The 23,335-nt window shown below is 33.8% G+C and overlaps 3 protein-coding genes across 3 annotated transcripts; 1 reads left to right on the forward strand and 2 right to left on the reverse strand.

Moving 5' to 3' along the window:
- LOC105332183 (matrix-remodeling-associated protein 7) lies at positions 1–1,885 on the reverse strand. The gene is made up of 2 exons (XM_011434646.4): positions 1,678–1,885; positions 1–1,507 (listed from the first exon to the last, which is right to left on the reverse strand). The coding sequence occupies exons 1-2, from the start codon at positions 1,883–1,885 to the stop codon at positions 1,236–1,238; spliced, it is 480 nt and encodes a 159-aa protein (XP_011432948.2). The 3' UTR covers positions 1–1,235.
- On the forward strand, positions 1,864–7,984 carry LOC105332184 (cytosolic Fe-S cluster assembly factor NUBP2 homolog). Its single transcript, XM_011434647.4, has 8 exons — positions 1,864–2,000; positions 3,528–3,652; positions 4,114–4,202; positions 4,676–4,785; positions 4,978–5,132; positions 5,751–5,861; positions 5,959–6,028; positions 6,340–7,984. Exons 1-8 carry the CDS (start codon positions 1,982–1,984, stop codon positions 6,480–6,482), a joined length of 822 nt encoding a protein of 273 aa, XP_011432949.2. The 5' UTR covers positions 1,864–1,981; the 3' UTR covers positions 6,483–7,984.
- LOC105332185 (phospholipid-transporting ATPase ABCA3) lies at positions 7,683–23,068 on the reverse strand. The gene is made up of 20 exons (XM_011434648.4): positions 22,922–23,068; positions 21,748–22,088; positions 21,287–21,586; positions 20,432–20,703; positions 19,924–20,158; positions 18,644–18,817; positions 17,981–18,162; positions 17,596–17,733; positions 17,349–17,478; positions 17,061–17,215; positions 16,625–16,780; positions 15,935–16,145; positions 15,170–15,419; positions 14,527–14,642; positions 12,679–13,695; positions 12,379–12,591; positions 11,079–11,650; positions 10,379–10,566; positions 9,704–9,874; positions 7,683–9,456 (listed from the first exon to the last, which is right to left on the reverse strand). Exons 2-20 carry the CDS (start codon positions 22,043–22,045, stop codon positions 8,991–8,993), a joined length of 5,244 nt encoding a protein of 1,747 aa, XP_011432950.3. The 5' UTR covers positions 22,046–22,088; positions 22,922–23,068; the 3' UTR covers positions 7,683–8,990.
- Positions 23,069–23,335: the final 267 nt, after the last annotated feature.

Genomic DNA, 23,335 nt, shown 5'->3' on the forward strand with positions numbered 1-23,335 from the left:
TAAAATAGTAATATTTTATTGATAAAAAAACAAAACACAGTAAACAATAACTTTTAACACAAACAAAACGGACTGAACTACAGATAAAGAAAGATCAAGGACGGAAAAGAACATGATGACTTTTGAAACAAAATTCTTCTGTTTTAATTGCATAATCAATGGATAACAATGACCAATTTCAAATGGTAAAATCATCAAGGAAAGCCTAGATCTATAATTAAATTTATTGTTACTGGTTTATTTGTTGAATTTTGCACCATTATAAATGCTATTCCAACAGCAAGACTATCTTTTATAGTTAAAATTATTCACAAACACAATTCAATTTCTATGCCATAAAAGTATTAAATGCAAATAAATTTAGCGAATGAGATCTTACATGGAATATTGCACAACTTGTCACTTCAAATACATTTAATTAGTATCTTTAGTTTATTGCATGAAGATTATGAACAAAAAATCCATATTCCTTTTCACGAAAATTCTTTTAATTAGTATCTTAATTAAATCAATATTTCATTCTTCAAACAAATGCTTTTTAATCAATGTTTACAGGCAGTGTTTCGAAACACATCATTGCACTAAATTTGAATCTATAATTTAACAAGCATACAAAATTTTAAATTATTCAAAGTTATTATTAATTTTACAAACATAATTTCGGTAAAGAACCTGTTTCTATACCTGTCTTCCAGGTAATGCCTTAACATGTATGGAGCAGCCCAAAATAATATTAAAGTCAAACAAACTATAGGTAAATACCATAGTTACAACACATTAGCACAAAACATATACAACAATTAAATATTGTCTATTCATTTCATTTTACTTTTTTTCAAATAAAAGTTTTGTTACAATCTAAACAACAACAAATATTGGAATGTAATAGTTTTAAAAAATATTCTGAGCAAAAGGGATGTTTTATTATAATCTAGAATTTGTTCTTTAACATGAGAACAAGTAAGAATACCAATTTATTCAGGCTTTGAAAACTTTTACATTGTATGGTGGAGATTAAACAAATATGTAATTCATTTTCTTAATTTTATTGAAGTACAAAAATTAAAATTCCTGATTATAAAAAAAAAAATGATCACACATTGTTTTTTATGCCATTAAAAAAGTAACCCAAATGTCACATTAAAAACAGATTTTTTGAGATTCTGAAAATATGTCACGCTATGAACTACAACTATAATAAAAAAAATTTGGTTAAAAAGACACAGAAGGCAGAACTATGCGTACAGTTTCATTTGACTCTGAACATCATCCAAGCTACTGATTCCGAACCTCTCGCTGTCTGTCTTCATCATCTCGAATATTGACTGCAGTTGTTTCCTCTGAACCTCCCTCTCCTCTTCTATTTGTTCTTCTGTCAGTTCTTTGTTGAATTTCTTGGCTGTTACTCGCTGCTTGGCCTTTTTCACTTCACTTTGTATGTGTTCACAGTAAGTCATAGGGTCAACTTCTGGCTGGAGGTTTGGTGGATATACTGGACCATCTCCACCTAAAAAAGATTTACAAAATCATGGTTTTGCTTGTAGGTACAAATAATTAAATTCTCCTGTCCATTATCATCTTAAAATGTCATACATCAATTAAAGACACGACGGATGGATGGAGAGAGAGAGAGAGAGAGAGAGAGAGAGAGAGAGAGAGAGAGAGAGAAAGTTTTACCTCCAGTGTTATCTTCATTGTTCGTACTATCACAATCCATCTTTCGCTGCTGTTGGGTTTTTGCTGGCAGTTCAGATCGAGGCTCTGGGTGCCGATTGTTTTGCAATTTTTTGTAAGTAAACACAACTGAAAAAATGAGAACTAAAGCAGTAAATCCCAGTGACAAGGGGTAAAAGTAAGGAGACGATTTCGATATTAGCTGCTCCATTTTCGTGCAACCGATGAATGATCAATCCAACCGATTCCACTGACATACAAGCGTCTTTCTCACCTAGACACAAGCTTGTTATTGATAAAGACAACAATGTCTGCGCCCATGGGTGGTAAGTGGTTGTACCTTTTCTATCGATCTAAGTGTTCATTTATCGGGAATATCCAATTTTATTGGTTAAGGAATTTTATTTATGAAATTGACTTTCTTTATGAAAAACTTTTAAACAGTGACAACAAACGAAATTTGTGTATTTTTACGAAGTTTCTAGTTTGTACTCCGCCTTTAAAAACTAAAACACACTGATACATTAGTCCTAACAGTAAAAACAGTGACACAAGAAGAAATTCAAGTAAGAATACACCAGGGATGGGGTAATTGAAAAAAGTATTTGTAATTGAGTGTAATTAATTACATTTTTCAAAGTAATTGAAAGTAATTGGTAATTGAGTCTGTCTTCAATTACAAGTAATTGAATGTATTTAAATACATTCCAAAAATATTGTGTATTTTTAATTACTTTTCAATTACATCTCAACTACTTTTTTCCAAGTTTAAAATATTAAAAAAAGTGTCTTATAATGATAAATAGAATTTATACATGTTTGGCATGGACTTTTGTTTATACAATTAATAAATGTCCCATAATGTTTCATATGTTTATACAGCATGACACACTGCCCAGAGCAATAGGTAAAGATCTAATTTTGTGGAGGTGTGAACTCCTCCAATACCCAAGAACCCCAATTGATTTTAGACTCAAGGGAATCAAAATATCTCATTCATGTGAATTATAGCAATTATTATTTATATACTGATATGCTGTACTGCCGAAAGTTGTACTTTCTGAATAAACATAGTTTAAACATGTGAATAAAAATTAATTCACTATAGAGAAAATATTATTCAGAACCAAAATGAACTTGATGGTACTTAATGAATTTAATGTTAAAGAAAATCTTCAAGAAATCTGATCTGAACTGAAATATATATACAACCTTTAAAAACATGACCGTACATAAAGCCCTGTATATCTTAATGCTGTTAATATATGTATATGTTCTCAAGATTTAAAAAAATAAAACTGAAGTAATTGAAATGTAATTAATTACATTTATCAAAGTAATTGAGAGTAATTAATTACATTTTTAAAAATCAATGTAATTGTAATTGCAAGTAATTGGTAAAATTGTCAATGTATTTGAAAGTAATTAATTACTTTTCAAAGTAATTGACCCCAACTCTGGAATACACTTTCTAAATTGTTTTTAATATGATGATAATGATACTTTTCATAACATGTTACACAACACACTGTCTATAAAAAGACAGGCTATAATTAATTTGGCTTAGGGTACACACTAAAGAGCAATACAGCAACACTTGTTTACTGGTTTCCATGTATTAATGTTTGACCAGATATTGACGTTACATGTTTAGATATATTGACTGCTCTTTACTTGTCACCATAGTACAGTGATTTTACCCATAGTTTATGACCATTGTCATCAATTTCATTGATTGGTTTGTGCTTGTAATGGGCAGGTGTCCATTACCACAGGTGAATAGTACAACATACTGGTACATGTTATAGGAAGAGAGATGCCTCAGTAATGATATCTATTAATTGATTTCTTAGATATTAACGTGGACCATTTGTCTGCTGTTCGTCATGTCATTCTGGTTATGTCTGGAAAGGGAGGTGTTGGAAAAAGCACAGTGGCTACGCAAATAGCTCTTGGACTAAGGCATGCTGGGAAAAAGGTGAATCAATCAAGAAGAAGAACTTCTAATTTGCATGAAATCCCATTTCATTTCTATCCATGAAAAACAATGCCAAAGTAAAAAAAAAAAAAAAAAGATTTACTTTTTATCGAGGGAAAATTCACTAAAGATTGTAATTACATTTTACAGGGATATATACATACAAGGATGTTTAGAGGGTGATTACAGACCAATAGTTCTTTTTTATATCTAAATGCAAATCTAATATTCTTTATTTTTAAAAAGTAGCGTTGCCGTTCTAATTTTTGCACTTGCTTTATTAAAAAATTAACATAAACAGATTTGAAATGTGAATTATATAGATTAATGTTAAATTTGACAGCTTTTCTAGGAACTGTCAGAACTTTGGTTTTTTTAAATTCATGAACAGAAAAATGTTTGTGAAGTTTACCAAAAAAATTTAGTTTTACATGTATTATTGATTTTTTTTCTGTGGACAGGTTGGCTTGCTTGATGTAGACCTGTGTGGTCCCAGCATTCCACGGATGTTTAACGTCCATCAGCAGGACATACATCAGTGCTCAGAAGGGTAGGGTCATTACAGTAAAGCATGGTTACAAAGAACACACTTAAAGTGATGCTCAAAATTAAGTCTTTTTTATTCCCCTTATCTTTAAAATTTTATTGAAAAATTACTTTTTTTTGATAGGGAATTTAATAAGTTTGATGATATTCACAGGGCTTTGCAATAACCTTTTTGACTACAATATGGTTAAATGAATAAACTTTCATTATACCAATATTGGAAGCAAAAAAATTAAATTGAGTAATATTTGAATTACACAGACATTATTTTTGCCCACATAAAAGTAATTTTAATACATGTATTACTAAATGAGTAGATAAAAGATGCTGCTCTTTGTACTTTTGGGGGGAGGGGTTCAACATGTAAATTGTAGATTTGTCGTAAATGGTACTTACACCATTCCAAAATGAAGACGAAAAACTTAAAAAATGAAAAAAAACCTTCAAATTAAGTACATGAATTGTTTTATGTTTCAGATGGCTACCAGTATTTGTAGATAAAGAGCAGAAACTGGCTCTAATGTCAATTGGGTTTCTGGTGGAAAATGAACAAGATGCCATCATTTGGAGAGGTCCAAAGAAAACAGGTATATAACATCTATACTATACCACATATCAGAGGAGCTTAGCTTTTAATTGATTATTTCCTTTAACAAAATTGTTAAAAAAAAGTTTCATATCTAACGTAAATAAGCAAACACAGATTTTGAATCTTCATAAACTAGTAAAACTACAATTGAAGAAGCATACAAATTCCATCAATTGGTTTTATTTTACAGCAATGATCAAACAGTTTTTGAAGGATGTTGTGTGGCGAGACTTGGACTACCTGATTATAGACACACCCCCGGGAACGACAGATGAGCACATCAGTGCCATAGAGAATCTGAAGGCCTACAATCCTGATGGTGCCATTCTGGTCACAACTCCACAGGTAAAATCTGGGACTTGGATCACTATAACACCAGCCATTCTGATCTATGTTAATTAATGCTAGAAATACCGTTAGTACAGCCATGAACACTGCTGTTGGAGTACAATAAAGATATTACATTTGGCTGTGTATTTTACTGTGGAATCATTAGAATTCGTGGTGGCTCAATTTTCATGGTATTCGTGGGTAGCCCTCCCCACCAAATTTACATCCTCAACGAAAATAAATTTTGAAAGAGTTTGTTATCTTATTGAAACTGAAAACCGACGAATCCACGAAATTACATCCCCATGAACAAGCAAAAAACTCGAAATCCACGAAAATTGGCCCCCACAAATTTAAATGATTCCACAGTATTCTAACGAATTGGCGGTATATATGAATGAATTGATTTAGAAATGTGCTAAATTAGATCTGTGCTAACTCGATCAATTTCCACCTAATATTGAACACACTTAAAAATCAATGAATTAATGATCATCTAGTTCATGTATGACCCAGAACAAAAATGACTCAAACAAATCATAATGGATAAACTTTATTACAGTATCGTTGTTGAGAACAGAGTATTTATCATTTGATTTTGTGTTGATTTATTTGGGGTAAATTTCTTTGTAGGCGGTGTCAGTGGGAGATGTGAAAAGGGAGATAACTTTCTGTAGAAAGACCCACATTCCTGTTATTGGACTCATTGAGAACATGAGTGGATTTGTCTGTCCGAACTGTACTGTAAGGGCAGCTCTGAGTATTTTCAATCAAAAATTTCATTAAATTGTAAGTTGTAAATGCATTTGTCATTTAAACATGGATTCTTTTTTTACCCTAGGAATGTACAAATGTGTTTTCTAAAGGAGGGGGTCAGGCACTCGCGAAAGAATACCATGTACCGTTTTTAGGTGAGTCATGGAGTTTTGAAACAAAATCTATTCACATTGGCGGATTTTATATGAGGTTTGTAAATGTAGAGTCAGGAAAGTAATTGCTTTTAATAAATGAATACTACTATAGAAAAAGATTGAATCTGAATAGGCGTCAACATGTTTGAGGTTTTCTTTGTTTGCTTAGTCTTCATAAAGATTGAGCTTGTATGCATTTTTCATGTACTGGTACATACACTTTTTCCTCTGCTATTTGAACCCCAAATTGTATTTTAATTATTGAAATTTCTCTCATCAGTTATGATATTTTCTGTACTTCGTGCTTACAGGGTGCATTCCCCTTGACCCAGAGCTCTCCAAGAGTTGCGACGAAGGTAAAGATTTCGTGGAGCATTACGAGGGCTCCCCCACTCTACAAGCCATACAGAAGGTGGTTGACCGACTGGTCAAAATCGACAGAGACCTACCCTGAAGGGGAAAACCCCAGGGGTCACAGTAACCAGCTGATTAAAGAATCAAACTGCTCAATGAATAAAACTGTCCATTCAATGATATTACTTTCGTCTGGTTGAATGGCAGGATGATATTTTAAACAACTCTGCATTGCAGTTTCAACTTTTTGGGAGCTCGCACAGAGAAGCTGAAGTTGCCAACATCCCAGAATCCAATAATTTGTTTTTTTCCGGATAGGAGATAAATATGTATACCGGTATTTCTATATAGGATAATGATTTACATTTTACATTTCTACGATATTAGATGAACATTTATTAGTATTATAAATATTTTGTAGAAATTTTGATTTTTTAGAATATCCCATTGAGGCTGTTTGTATAAAAGAGATTTATGAGCGAATTATTCATTTAAACATGTTCTTGTATATACATTTACTGCATATAATGTGTAAACTCAGTTTGCTGCTTCAAATCTTCCTTACCTTTATCTTATTCTTTATAAGTAACTGTATTATGTTGTACTATAAATTTTTTTAGATATAAACATAAACTTTAAAACTGAAGGTTGAATAAGAGGGTATGTTGTGCCATACGCAGAGCTATATATTTAGATGTACATGTATTATCATTTGTTTACATTTAATCAATTATGTATGAATATATTTTACATCACAATCATGACTGTAAAATCTTGTAAAATGATATTTGTTGCTATTTGTACATGAATATGTATTAAAATACCCCAAATATCTTAAACTAAGCAATTACCAGTATTACTGCTTTTTTTTTTTTGTTCACTTAGAAGAGAGTGATACAATGTACACTTTCCATCACTGTGCTATAGTTTTTGTAAATGTTCTTTATAAGTTAAACAAACTGATTCTAGAGAATAACATGTTTTCCAGGCAAGCATTTTGAAAACTATTGCATAATCAAAAATTTTGTGGGGGCCAATTTTCGTGGAATACTTAAATTTTAGAGGTTCGTGGGGACATAGTTTCATGAATTCTCCTATACCTACCAAAGGAAATATGACTTTATTACCCTAATTCGTTAATTCATGGAGAACGTTCATTCGTGGATGAGAGTTACCAAAGAATTCCACAAAAATTGAGCCACCACAAAATCTAATGATTCCACAGTAATATTCCTGTTTTAATTAATGGAATCAGAATTAAGTACATATTTTACTGACCAGAATGAAAAGATGATTCACAACTTGTAAAAATAGCTTTAATTTATCTTTTTATAATGAACAAAATCCTCATGTTTCAGAGAGGAACTACTTTCTTTCTAATTCCTTTTCTATGATTTTAACTGTCATACTATGTAACGTGCATTGGCATACAAAATGTATCAATAAAAGCATACAAAATGTATACATGAAGGTAAAATCTTTAGAATAAAATGATTTTCATAAAAATCTGGCTCTTTTATTTTGGAGTACAATACAGGTAATATACATTAACTAAACCAAATACAGGTAACACATGGCCTAAATAACAAATTAAAAATACCAGTAATAACGTGTTGAGTACTTAATAAATATACAAAAAAACAAGAAAAAATAATTAACAAGTTATGAGTATCACAGGACTGTCCACATTGATCACCTGTTGATGATTAATGTACAGAGTACTGGTCTAAACAGAATACAATATAGTACAATTGCTCAAGACCATCCATCATCCTTTACAACCATACATTTTATAATATGTACATGTACATATATTTACATTTGTAAATATGTTTCCATATGTGAACCTACAGGATAGCAAAAACGTTCAATTTTCTATTAACTTATTCATGATATCCAAAAAAAAATTGCATGCACTTGTCACTTGGATAATTGTAAACATACAATCCTGGTTGTTTGAAAAATTCTGAACAATTTACCTTTTTCAAACGTAAATATAAGTAATAAACAGCAATATTAAAAAGTTCACTGGGATATGAACATGACTGGTACATGATTAAATCTTCTGAGAAACCATTCACAGGATTTGATCATGTGACCAACCAAGTTCATATCCCAGTGAACAGTTTAAATTGATGTTCATTTCCAAAGTAACACCAGCATCACATTATAAACATTTGAATGAAGGGATATTTAAATATGATGTTGCATAATTTCATAATGCATTAACCATAATCAAACACATCAAAGTTCATAGATATTCATTTACTTGACAATATCACAAACTCCAGGAAAATCATGAACTATAAAAAACCCTGTAAATTCTTAATCCTCTTCTTGTTGCACAAGTTAACGTATACTTTTTAATGAATGGTTAGATATTGTACCCTGTGTATGTGATTCATTTAAAAGTTCCATATGCAAGAACAGCATACAAGATGTATTCCTTCTATTGATATGTTCTAATAATGGAATGTTAATACATGTACACGTAAAACACTTACTAAAATTTGTTTTGTATAAAAATATATTGCACACACAATTTTCTGAATTATAAATAAAAAGTATTTTTGTTAAATTTCATTGATAAATTCAAATTTTTAAAAATTTACTCGTCATGTGAGTGAGTATTGCAGCAACAGCAGCATGAGCAAAATCCACTACAGCAACCGGAAGTTACCTCCTTTGGTGGTTTTTGCGAGCGAGCAAAATTAATAAAAACTTGTTCTAGAGTGGTCTGGCTAACGGAATAGTCCTCTATATGGAATTGGGCTTTCGCTCCTTCTAGAATTCCAAATATCCCTCCCAGTGTCAGGTGAGAATTCCGAGCAATATGGTAGGTGACCATGCCTTGGTGCATGTCTTTCAGTTCACTCCCGGGAAATTTTTGCTCCACGAAAGTCATGAATGGCTGGAGGTTAGGGGCTTCCCCAGACTCTGTGAAGGCGATGCGGGCCAGCAGGGTGTATCCTTGGCCAAACTTGTCCTTTAGATGTTGGGTGCTTCCCAAACAGCGGAATTCCCCATTCACCATGATGGCTAGTCGAGTGCACAGAGCTTCGCATTCCTCCATACTGTAATGAAAGCATTACTGAACATTGTATTTATAATACAATTGTGCTATTCAATGAATTTAAATTTGCCAGAAATGATACATTGCATTAAAAAACTATTACATGTACATTATGTATAACATCTTGTTCTCAAAGTTCAAATGGTTTTCAATGCACAAAGATCGAGAGTCTGAAACCTCATTCTACACTCTGCTGTTTCTGATACATATCTATACATTTATAAATTTCGCTCTAATATTTGGAGTACCTATGTGAGGTAAGAACCAGAGTTCTTCCAGTGTCGCGGACACTGATCAGTGCATTCCACAGGTATCGCCTAGCAACAGGGTCCATGCCAGTGGTTGGCTCATCTAAAAATACCACCTGGGGATTTCCGACCAAGGCTATAGCTGTACTTAATTTCCTCTTGTTTCCTCCACTGAAAATGGTAAAAGGTGCATGTTAATATGTTAATCCTGAAGATTGCCTTATAAGCTTTAGAACACTTAAAATTGATGCTGAAAGGACCAATGAAAAATATAATAAAAAAAAAAACTACTGTTGTCTTTATCACAAAATATGTAATAAAAGATAGAAGATTTAGGAAAATAACTGATTTAGATTTCTGGTGAAGTTCCTTTTTGAAATAAACAACCCTAAAACAAATATAAATATGCAATAATAATGCAACATAACATCTGATTTTAGTTAGTTTTATTCATATCTTGAACCATTACAATACTAATTACTGGTAGGAAAGACCTCAAAGCAATATAATACATGTACCACCAAATAAATAAATTTAGAGAAGACACCTAAATAACAGATTTATATATAACAAGATTAATATAGTTTACCAACAATTTATTGAAACATTCCATATTGGACATTGGGGACCAACAACTTAAAAATTTGTTGTTCCTAAAATATGGTCAGGTCCTACCTGTAAGCTTTGACCATTTTGTCAGCATGTTCCTCAAACAGCAGGGCAGCCATCAGTCCCTCTACAACGGCTGGTATCTTCTCCTCCTTGACCCCCCGGAGTCTGGCGAACATAAACAATGTCTCCCTGCCGGTCATCTGGTCAATGAGGGCATCATACTGCGGGCAGTAGCCAAGGTTCTGTCTCACCTGTGATTAAAGGTAAGCTAATAAGTACATGTTCAAAATACACTGTACTTCATGTACTTTCAATTAAAGATTTGCTTATCATGTGGTTATGACCTGTTCCAAGTAAATAATATATGTACTGGTATCTGATGAATTTAATTCCATGTATGCACATTTATATATAAATACATATTAAATAAAAATTTTAAGTTACACTTCCCAATCCCCCCCTCCCCCTGAAATATATATCAATTTAATGTTCATTTACCGTTACATTTGCAAAATATTTTTCTTTCTATGAAGCTACTGAAGAGTAAAACCTTTCAGGTACTTAATAAATTTTCATATTTTAACTTTCATGAAAAAATTCATATCATAATTGTCTTAATTCAGAAGCTAATTATACCAAATATCTGCACATATTTGTTTCTAAATCCTACCACATTAAACTAAAAACAATGCCTGATTTCAGTATACTTTGATTTTTGGGTTCGGTAACTACTAGCTGTTCTTTCAAAGTGTTTTATACATACCATAGCTAGTTCTGACTTGACACTATGGCCATTAAGGTATGCCTCCCCAGATGTCATGATCTCATCCCCAGTCAATGTCTTGAATGTTGTAGTTTTCCCTGCCCCATTCACTCCCAGCAGACCAAAGCACTCCCCTTGAGGTATCCCTACACTGATGTGATTGACAGCCAAGTACTGCCCATAATACTTAGTCACTTCCTGCAGAATCAACGAGTCTGTCAACAAATGCGATTTAGCCAGCCTCTCCCGTTCAGCTGCCACATCAGAATCTTCCTGAATTTGAGAAATCTGGTGCTGTCTGGACTGATAAGCCATCAGAGGGCGCTCTCCCTGAAGCAGAGGGGTTGTCTCAGAAGGTGATAAATGTGAATCTCGGTCTTCTGCTTTACCAGACTTGAAGTAGTAAATGATGGACTTGAATAGGTTTGATTCTACAAAGAGTAGGATTATGAAGTACATGACTCCTTGTATTGATAGGAAGATGAGCATTCTTCCGATTCCATTCTTCTCCCAGCCCAGGTAGTTCTTGTTGTAATACACACAGCCCAGTTCTCCACACTGACCATTTATTGCTGCAGACAAAAGACAAAAATTAAGACATTTATCAAGAAGTTTGCATTTAAGGTGGCTCACTACACCTTGAAGTCAAATAAGCAAATTTGGATGAAAAATTACATTTTCGGAAATTTAATTTAGTAAACATGAACAAAATTAAGCTCCAGGCGGATTTAAACTCATGATATGCAGTTCAAAAGCCCAAGACTTTAGCCACTGAGCTACGATGATATTCAACCGAATTGAACGATATAAACAGTTTAACAAAATATTTCAATCGCCATCTTGTGAAGTAGTGTCTTAAAAAGTATAAGTCTGGGTGTAGTGAGGTACCTTAAGGCTGTTAATTGATTTGTTATATTATAAGGTACTTTGATATACTATAAAGTGGTTGGTTATGCGTGGGGGAAAGTTATACTTGTTCTGAAGTAATTAAGCTTTAAAATGCAAATATACCCCAGGGTGTATGGTAAACACTTCAAACTTTAAGGTGGTAAATCACACATCCATGTATTTAATATCCACGCATATTTTTGGACAATAGAAAACGCTTACTTTATCAGCAGCGTAAATAACCACTTTTACTGTAACTGTCTAAGTGTATTTATTGGTTTTGTTATCAAGATAAAACTTTGCATGAACAAAGTTTAGCTGGAAAAAAACGGACTGGTATTAAATATATTTTTCTTGTTTGAATTGCACGTAAAAGTTCTATATTGAATTTTCAGTTTGCATTGTAACTTACGTCCACAACATGGATTTGGAATAAGTAAGCATAACTGCTTGAATTCTTGGCAGCTGTCCAGGAATTCCCAGTTGGAATAGTAGTCCATCAGCCCTTGCCCAAGGCAGAAGTTGGGAAGAAAAACTAGAAATATCCACTCTAGGGTGTTGGATAACTCCTTTAATCCAAGCTGCGGAATTCCGAGAATGCCAACAGCTAAAACTGTGGCATCACCTGCAGCAAAAGAACAATAAAAGCAATTTAAAATGCATTTGTATACCGGTAGTACTTACATGTAATTTTAAGAAAAAGATGACTTACCAGCCAAAATGTTGAACATAGTCAGCCAAACAAAACCACTTGATGGCACTGTGAAGATGAAAGACAAAAGGTACATAAAAGGCAGCATGGCCCAGCCATGCAAGAACAGCAGAAGCAGTATATGAAGAGCGTGGGCATCAATATAATATGCTTTGATATCAAAGGCCCAAAGAACAAACAGCAGAATGCAGCATGGTATCATGTAGTTTATCAAATCCCAGCAGAAAGTTGAAGCCCAGAATGTAATGGGCTGAACTCCACTGACAAACTGAATGTGTTTGGCTTTAGTGGCCCTTTCTTTGATCAGGAACAGGACAAAACTGCTGGAGAGGAAGGCTATCCCAAAGACAAAGTTGAAAGCAATGGTGAATCCCGTAGTGCTTCCCTGAGTTTCTTCACGGATTTTCTGTTCTTCAGTTCTGGGTAGAGGATGGTTAACAGTTGTGAGGGTATACTGAGTATTATTGGTAACATACTGCAGGATAGCATTGGCCAAAGTTGCCAAGGAAATGGCTGGAGCATGATAACCCTGGTTGTTGAAATAACCAGTCACCATCACTGCGTTCTGATGCCTGGTAAAATCTGCACCTACAGCATACTCCAGATTGTACAGTCCTGGACTGTTTTGACCTTTCTTGAACAAGTAGTCATTCAAATTTGAATCTTTTTCATACCCTGCCACACTGTTGATGTAAGTCACATGATCTTTGCTGCTTTGAAATTGGTTGCCATAGAACTGACCAATCAAAGACTTGTTTACAAAGCCATTGTCACTGTAAACTATGGTGTTCTCTCCATATTTCTCCACTACCAAGGTGAGTGGTTTAGAGTCATGAGGTCCAGGGAATGTCTTTACCACAATCAGAGCCATGATGGTGTAGAACAGCGGAATGAGAATTTGAGTTGCTGACACCAGTTTGTTTCTGAGGGTGTGAAGTGCTCTCTTGATAAACATTCCGTAAAACTGCTGAGCCTGGAGTTGCCTGTCCTTATTGTGTTCACCATCAATGGTGAGATCTAAAATAAAGGGATATAAAATACTGTATATAGGGTTTTACTTTCACCCCGTGTAATTTTCGCCCTTATACACTTGGAAACGGTTTTGCTTGTTTTGAATTTGCCCAGATGCAGCTGTGTTAAAGTAAATCCACCCTCCTGTGACGTCATACATTTTACATAAACCATAAATTCATTAAAATTCTTGCAAGTAGATTTGTAATTTCTATGTTATGATAGGTGCACATCAAAAACTCAAATCATTGTTTACTTGGAGATATTTAATAAGCATTTTTCATCCTTATATTCGACATAATTCAATAATGACAAAGGGAAATAACTCTTTTCTACTTTTCTCTAAGTTATAAATCTAAATAATATAATTTTTCTAATGTAAACAATTTTTTTCTTTTTTTTAATTAATTTTAGTTTTCTGGCAAAGTAAGCAATAAAATTTAATTAGACAAACAAGTATCCATCCACTTATATTTAGTTTTTAAACAAAAAAAGTGTGATTTTCAGATGATAATTTCAGCCTTTGGTTTTTATTACCTTACATCTTAAATAGTAAGGATACATATATATTTTTTTTATTTTTTGATGAAATTCAAGTCCAATAAGTTAAAAAAAAGTTAAGTTTTTAACTTTGAACCCATGATTTTATAGGTACGGAGTTACCTTAACAGAGATATTATTTGCAACATTTAATTTGCCCAGTCTTAAATTCACTCTCTTACAACAAGGGCAAAAGGGCCGAAAATAAAACGGGTGTGTATACAGTAATAATCTTGAACTAAATATGTGATTGGAGATTATCAAAATTTTTAAATTGACATCACAATCTAAGCCTACCTAAATCCTGATATCCGCCATTAACTGTGAGGTCCATGTTGACGCTATTGTGAATCATGTTGTTTTTGTGATGTCCTGGAACACCTGACAGAGATTTGTCTGTTCCTTCTCCAACTCTGTAAAAAAAGTCCTCCAATTGATTTTGATGCCTTAAATATGACCGAAACAAGATATCTGAGAGCCAACACCCCTAATCTGATGTGAATTAATTTACAAAATAAGCAAAGTTGACATTTGACAGAAAGTTGACGTCCAATTGGTAGAAAAATAGATCCCAACATATGACATGCCTAAAAAAAGAGTATTTTAAAATTCAAGCAGTTGCTGAGAAATCTTGTAATGATGTAACTTTGTTGGAAAATTTAGGCAAAAAATAAACAAAGTCGTCATTTAACAGGAAGTTAACATGGTATAAAACTATATCCCAACGTATGGCATGCCTAAACAAAGAGTGTGTTAAAATTTCAAGAATCTGCAATGAATAGTTGCTGAGATAAATGCAACAGAATTTTTTTTACGGACAGACAGACAAGGGTAGACAGACAAGGGTAAAACAGTATACCCCCTTCTCCTTCGGAGCGAGGTTTTAATTAATAAACAACATAAAAATGATCTCACTACACAATTATGTAATTGTATTTACCTGATGAAAACTTCCTCCATAGTGGTGACTGAGACTCCATAACTAGATATACCCAACTTCTGTTTATTGCTGTCTAGATCATCAAACAGAGCGGGAAACATTCCGGTGCTGTTGTGAGGAAGGCGAAAGGAGAGCTCCGCACCTATGTTACTCTCCCTCTCCGCGTGTTGTACGTAGTTCTTCACCGTCGATGTAACTTGGTCGACATTGCAGTTTGGCTCTTTGGCGATGACCATGTGATATCCAGCACCTGTGGAAAATCGTGTTTTTTAACATTGATTAAGGTGGCATTTACAGAGTACAACGAAAAAATTTCAGTTTCGAGCTTATACCGGGTACGTACCAGTATTAAGCTACAGCAAAAGTTACTTAAAGGGATATACCGGTGGAGATACATTTTCAGAAACAGGTATTTTATTGCTAATATTTGTACAATAATGATATGGGAGTGTTGAAGTATTAGGGATGGTAACAAATCGGAGACTTCATTACAGGAAAACTCTTAGAGTTTGAGAATTTTACTCTATATATAATGTCAATACTTTGTAGACTATACTTGCTTAAAAATATGTGAATCAGATTTTCAATCAATTGCCATTTTTTTAATTTAAGATAAACAGCTACATAAAATGGCCTTTCCATAACACTTGACATAACAACTTGAACAAAGGTGATGAATTTATTTATCTGTGAAAAAAGGGGTTCAAATGTTACTTTATGTTATTTCAAAACCATGTACATGTACCATTCTTTAGCAGCACGTACCATACTTATTCTTCAGAAACAAGGAACTTCCACAACACTTCAGAATTCCGTCGGCCATGATGGCGATCCTGTCTCCAAGGAGATCAGCCTCATCCATGAAGTGTGTGGTCAGGAGCATTGTACGACCGGCTCTGTTCTTCTGGAGGACAGTCCAGATCTGTCGCCTGGCATCTGGATCCAATCCAGATGATGGCTCATCCAGAATCACAATCTACAATAAAAAAAAAATAGTGAATTACAATACCATCAATGCTTATCATCAGAATTATAAGAGTCTATATTACACAAGTTAATACATTGTACATGTAAGCAAAAGTTTATCATGAGTAAAGTATAATATTATAAATTGATCAACTACATCTCATATGTCTATAATGAGTCAAGTACATACCGTACATCACATGAATCAAATACTCCATGTACTGTTACAGTACATGTATAAAATGTATTTTCATTTGTAATGCATTACATTTGATTTTTTTGGCAAACATATTACATTTGTAATGTATTACAAATATATTACAAACATTTGACATTTGATTATAACTATAATAATTACAGTTGTAAGGAGTAGCTTTTCTTATGGATTACTTTTGCAATGTGTTACATTATTTATTTATCACATATGTAATACATGGCAATTACAACTGTAATGTACCGGTATTACATCAACAACTGCAATGGACTTACCTTGGAGCCAGCAATAAGAGCAATTCCTACACTGAGTTTCCGCTTCATACCCCCGGACAGTGTCTTACTCGGAGCATTCCTCTTGTTGACCAGATTGATGGACAACAGCATGTCTTCTACTTCCTGTTTCACTTTGTTTGAGGGGCAGCCTTTTAACTAAACAAAGAATTGAAATCATGAAATTGTTTTTTTTGGAACTCTTCTTTCTGTTGTGGTTACATGGTCATGTATTTCTTTTGTTACTTTTCACAGCAGAATATCTTACAATTTTTAATTACAAATATGTTTTAAAAGGGTTTGATTGAAATTGCAATAATTAGAAAATCTAGTAAATGCTATCATTTGAATACCAGTAAAAAATATATCAACACATGTACTACAAATAAAGTCTTATAAAATATCCTGAAAAAATTTCACTATAAACATTGATTCAAACCTTGGCAAAGAAGATGAGGTGCTCCTCGACAGTCATGGTGTCAAACAGGACGTCATGCTGAGGACAGAGTCCTAGACTGCTCCTCACATTGCCTATGTCCTCTCTGATGTCATAGCCATTCACAATGGCAGTGCCACCACTAGGGGGCAGAAAGCCTGAAAACAAGTAGTACATATACATCTGAACACTAGAATCTAACTTTACGATGTATAATCGATTTTGACCTCCATCAGTGGTGCATCTAAATTTCAAGAATTGATTTCTTTTTTGTTAGATAAGCAAATATACCTGTAAGCATGGACATAGTTGTTGTCTTCCCTGCTCCATTGTGACCTAGTAGTGCAGTTATCTGCCCTTCATACAGATCTAATGACATCCCGGCCACTGCCACCTTGCAGTTCTCTTTCTTGCCGAAAACCTGAATATTTTATCAACACTATTTACTGAAAATGCCACAAATTTCAAACTAATCTTCAATTGTCATTAAACTATTTTACATTGATTGTTAATAACAATAATTCTATTGATTTCCTACCCTCCTGAGATTACGGATCTGGATCCCAGCTCGGATTCCAACTGGATCAGTCTCAAAGAAATCTGGATTCTGACCAATACTAATCCTCTTGTCATCTGGAACATCATCTGAGGCAGTGGTTCCACACCAGTAGGATTTCTATCAATTGTCAAAATTCTTTAACATAATTAACTATGTATCTACATGGAAAAATTCTTTGATAAATGTTACACGTTGTTAAATTAGATTAGAAATGATGAAGCAAAAGTAGTTCTAATTTTGTAATACCAGTAGATATGTAAAGTAATTAATGTTCACATTCAATTTCTTAGATTACTATTTCAGATTCTTTAACATTTATTCACTGTTATCTACTGCAACAAGTAAAAGATGGGATTCCACTTACAGTAAATGGAAAATACCATTTGAGAGGGGAGCCATATTCCCCAGGAAACACCCCCTCTATGTAAATGGTCAGCATCATATACAGCACAGTATCCACCAACAGCATGATAATGATGTGGAGCATGGCAAAGTTGTCATCCACCGATGCCCCTTTGTCAAACGTGGACCACTGGATACCAGCACCTGTAGTGGAATAAGAGGATATTGTAAATTCCTCAAGAAATTTAATATCGCTCTTTTTTTAATCTCAACAATATTCTCGCAATTTGATACAAAACAATTGAATCAAGGAATTAGGTAATCATGTTAAATAAGGAATTTAACAGTAGTAATCGTCAAGTCATCAGCTGTTCAAAATTAATGATAATCAATGAAGTGCTGTATTTTGGAGATTAATCCATCATGATTACACTTGCTAAATTTCAAATGGAAAACATTAGTAAAGTTGAACCTCAGTACATTGTATCTTGAACATCAATATCTCAAATACCATGGATATGTATATAAAAGAAATTTGGTTCTCCCGACTACTTATTCTTACAATATTTTACATATACCTCCATATCTCAAATCCTTTTAATATCGAAGTTTTATCATACTTTTATCTCTGTCAATAGAAGTTCAAGATAATGAGGTTTGACTGTAACAGACTTTCTGACCATACCTGTCCCCTCAAACATTCCGATGACCTGACCCCCGTAAGACATAGCGATATTGGAGACCAGGGAGGAGGCGACCTTTGCCCCCCAGGAGAGGGTGGCATACCTCTGCTGGAGAAACAGGTAAGGAATGTAACTCAGGAAAAAAATAATTCCTCCCGCTGCAGCCCCGGAGTTAGCTGTTAAAACAAACACATACACAACTCTGGTTAATAATGTACTATTGCAGTTGTAATGTTCTTGATATATAATCAAGATAGACAAAGACATGGATCAACTGATCAAAAAGCAGACAAATGATAATTGCATGTATGGTGTACAAAGTTAGCTTTTAAAAAAGCTAAAGCTAAGAAAGTCAGCCACCAGAATATGAATTTTTAGGTCAAAAGTGAATACATAAGCTTTTGTTTAACATACAATATATATACGGTAGTCCCTAGAACAATTATAGCATGCAGTTTTACAATTGCAGTCTAGGCTGCCATAGTGACTCTCTGTACTAAGAGACTCTCTGCAACCATATGCCCAACATAATTTCCTATATGAAAACCCTGCATTAAGCGACCCCCTGCCTTACGTGACAAGTGACCATCATTTTTTGTCCCAAAATGCTGTGTAGACTGTTTTAAGCGACTTTTAGCAAAGTAGAAGTGTTTTGTTTTGATAACCAACTAGAATATTTATCATCTTTCATATTAATGATTATTATCATTAAACCCCATACGGAGGTTTTTCAAGACTCCTGCTATATCTCTAATGACAACTTTTGTCGCACCCTGTATAAACAAACATGGTGGCCCGATATATAGCAATTGAAATTCTATAAACATCGGTTGTTATGCTGTTTTTTGTTACTTGGTAAATGGACGTTCTCGGCCAAATTCATTTAAGCATGTAGTTTTTATATTTATTTTATGACTGTATGTGAGGAGACAAGCGTGTAGCGGTTTACTCTTCATAAAGTAATCTACAGCAACTATGCATGCTGCCTTAAATTCAAACTTTACAAAGATTGCTCTCTGGATTCCATAGTCATTCGTCCTTTGTCGCAAACCACTGCCAGAATATATCCTTTCCATGACACGTTTGGTTCAGCCGTACAAAATTATGAGATTGTATAGAATTGCACCTCAAGATAATTCAAATGGTTCAAAACACAGTTTAATTTAATTTCATACTATGATGAATTTGAAATGAGGTGTTAGTGAGCATACAAGTACTGACATGGCATTGAATCTCAAAGAAAAAATTAATATAAGTCATCTCAAAAAATTTTTTCACAAACCTTTGGAGAAGAATGAACTAACAAGAAAACAGAAAGCAATGGTTGCCATGGAGAAACACATCAGGAACAGGAAGATGATTAACGGATTGGTCTTTCCGATGACCCGTCCCTCGGCTGTGTTCATCGTCAGGAAGATGGTCATGATGGCCGACGTGATCAACAAGAAAATGAAGTACTTGGTAAACCAGGCAACCCAGTGTAACCAGCTGTTCAGTCCCATCATCTTCATGGACTCCTGAAAACAAAAATAAGAGTTTCTCTGTAAATGTATTTCCGCATGCCAAGGGTTATCAGGCCATTCCAAGCAGAGCTTGGCTTGCAAGGTTGTTGTAAATGCTGCATTTTACAAAATAAGCTAAATAAAAAATGCAGACTAAACAACAATTTTTTTAAATTTTTTTTTCTCATTTTCAACTTGGAAAGTGTTGTCGAATTTTTTAAGCATGAAGGGAGAGTCAATGATGAAACCACAGTGTGCATTACTGTAATGACAAATAAGTTCATATACCTTCAGTTTCCTTTCTTTTTCATGAACCACATCTTTTACAACATTGAGTGCCACCAGCACAAAGCTGAGGATCAGAATCAGTGGGAATTGCTGCTGAATAACAAGGACAAATTTGTCATCGTTGTATGGTGGGTAGGGGTGTCGCTTCAGTTGAATGTTGTCGCCCAACTCTGACAGTCTCTGACGTCCCTTGGTAGCATTTCCTACCATTGTCTCGTAGATTGCTTTGTTTATGTTGGTTTGTAGGGCAAGAAAGCCTTCCTTGTAGTAACCTGTTGCATAGAGGGAAAAAACAGAAAGCTAGACATGAGAGGTCTGTATGACTTAGAGTGTGCAGGGTTATTTTTGCCCGTGTAGTTTTCGCCCTTCTTCACTTGAAAACAGTTTTACCCCATCTTGAATTCGCCCAGACACAGTTGTGTTTACAGAGAGATAATTTGAGACATTGAAATTCATCCGGTTTTAAATTTTCCCTCTGACAATGAGGGTGAAAGGGGCGAAAATAAAACAGGGACGAATATTTCCCTGTATACAGTATTTATCCAATAATGTGGATTCTGTAATTTTTGGTGTTTCAATTTTTGCAAATAAATATGTGTAATAATGTGTAAATAGTGAATAATGAAATTTATTAATCATACAAACAAGTACTGCAAATTTATCAAATTACATCACCAAAAATCTATCATACTGCCCTTTGGGCTTTCTTGGATTTGATCATGTCTCGATCAAAATTGTTACCAGTGACTTTCCACATTGATTCCTTATTCCTTAGATAGAAAACACGACAAAAAGTACATGTAATATGTTTACAGTATCTTCTATGTAGAGAGTTGTGACACATTTTGGTTTTACCTGGAACAGACCCACACTTAGAGCTGTTGTCTCGGGGACCAAGGACCTGATAGAGAGGAAACATGAACTCGGTGAACCATTCCTTGTCTTGCTTGGCTGGATTCAGGTTGCCTGTCCCTCGTCCGTGTCTAGGAAATGAGCTGAGGCGAATCTTGTAGCTGATCTGCTCTGTAAACTCGTTCTCCTTAGTGACGCTGTCAAAGACAATTCCTCCCAGATAGCTGGCTGTGTTGTTCACAGTTTTGTTGGCAAAGATCAGGAAATTGATCATTTCTTGTTCTGTTTTAAATCCCTGAATGTCTAAAATTTGTTCAAATTCAAACATGATACATATTCTATTCATCAATGTATTTTATGCCTAAAGAAATCACTTTTCATATTTTCTTTTTCTTTACATTTCATATATTCAATGACATTGCACAAAAATTTACGACAGTGAGTAAACGTAAAGAATTGCTTGCCTGTAAAATATCCCATGGAGTCTTTTACTTTGGCCATCAGAGACTGAGTTAAAGGAATGTCAGGTGTGAAAGCAAGCTTCTTTGGAAAGGATGATCTCGGCATCTCGAATATATCTGAACAAGCAGACCAATTCTGGCCATTGGGGACCTGCTGTCCGGTGACCCTCAGGCGAATTAGTACCAAGATCAAACCAAAGAAGGTGGGCAGAGCTATCTCCAGTATAGTGGTGAAGATCTTTCTCCTCTGTATCAGGTAATTCTTCCATAGCAGGAGGAGAAATTTGTTTGCATGTCCCATTACTAATTTTTATCCTTTTTGTTATAATGATCATGTATTTAACCTGAAAAAAAAATTCTTTTTTTAAAGGAAATATAGAAAATATATAACTACATGTACTAATTACAGTACATATTTTCTTAATTTGTAGAATGTTCTGTATAGAACTTTTTGGTTTAATTTGAAAAAACATTAATTTACCTCTTTACCTTATCATTATAATTGACACCAATTTTTTTTTTTATAATCAAGTAAAGAAAATCGTTTAACTCTAATATAAACTAGTGTAAGATAAGCAGCTAAGATAAAGTTCCTCTTCTCTTAAATCCAGGTTTAATGTATTCATGGTTTACAAATAATATATCTATGGTTTACAATCATATATAGATATATATTGCAACAAAATTAGAGGCATTCTTAATTAATAGAATGGATGAATTGACGGATGGGATGGATGGACCATATTCACATTTTAAATATATCATCTCTCCATTTCATTAAATGATACCGACTAATAAGGGTGTGGGATAAGATGCCCTTTGTCAAAATGGAATAATGTTTCTGTCATTTAAAGTTTAAGAAGGCGGAAAAAAGAAAAAAATCTTGATAGGAATATAAACAACAAATATTGAAATATTAATTAAAACCTGAGATTTTAATTTTTTCATGAATGGAACTTATATGAATTAAAATAACTGTATAATTAGCAAAAAATAGTTAAGTGATTGTCCACAGTTTTTGACCTTTACAGTTAATACACACCGTAATTATTTACGGTAATAATCAGCTGATCACCATAAACATATGAATGATGAATGCGACAATCTTAATTATCATGCAAATTAGGAATTATTAGCAGAAATTAATTAGGCTTACAAAAAGTAAAGCGACACTTACTTGTTATGTTCTTTCATAATCATTATCTCAGAATCACGATCACGTGAAAAAATCAAGTGTGTTTACATCGTGATCGTTTCCCTTTGAGAACGGAAATAAACATATTTCGCGTCTTGGTCTTATAGATGCTTGCATTGAATGTTAACCCCTGTGGACGGGTCATGTAGATATCCAAGAAAAAGAATAATAACCAGATTGTTTAGGATTTATTTGGAAATTTCATTTTTTTATTAAAGTTTATAAGAAGAAGCAAGTTTTGGTTAAAAGATAAACAATTATAGAAATCAGATTGTATATAAAAAAAAATATTATTCTTGTTCCCTTATTAGGGTTCTCAGAGACTGTTATTTTACTTATTTATGTCTTTGGTGTTTTATGATCAACATCATTGCATGACTATTATATAATTATTTA

Source organism: Magallana gigas, chromosome 7, assembly GCF_963853765.1.
Source record: "Magallana gigas chromosome 7, xbMagGiga1.1, whole genome shotgun sequence".
Lineage (NCBI taxonomy): Eukaryota > Metazoa > Mollusca > Bivalvia > Ostreida > Ostreidae > Magallana > Magallana gigas.

Coding starts and splice junctions, on each gene's coding strand:
- LOC105332184 (XM_011434647.4), top strand. Junction 3,653..4,113: donor TAAGGCATGCTGGGAAAAAG/GTGAATCAATCA, acceptor TTCTGTGGACAG/GTTGGCTTGCTTGATGTAGA. Junction 4,786..4,977: donor GAGAGGTCCAAAGAAAACAG/GTATATAACATC, acceptor TTTATTTTACAG/CAATGATCAAACAGTTTTTG.
- LOC105332183 (XM_011434646.4), bottom strand. CDS start 1,885: ATGGAGCAGCTAATATCGAAATCGTCTCCTTACTTTTACCCCTTGTCA. Junction 1,508..1,677: donor CAATGAAGATAACACTGGAG/GTAAAACTTTCT, acceptor AATCTTTTTTAG/GTGGAGATGGTCCAGTATAT.
- LOC105332185 (XM_011434648.4), bottom strand. CDS start 22,045: ATGGGACATGCAAACAAATTTCTCCTCCTGCTATGGAAGAATTACCTG. Junction 18,818..19,923: donor TAGTTCATTCTTCTCCAAAG/GTTTGTGAAAAA, acceptor TTGTTTTAACAG/CTAACTCCGGGGCTGCAGCG. Junction 18,163..18,643: donor CGGAATGTTTGAGGGGACAG/GTATGGTCAGAA, acceptor ATTCCACTACAG/GTGCTGGTATCCAGTGGTCC.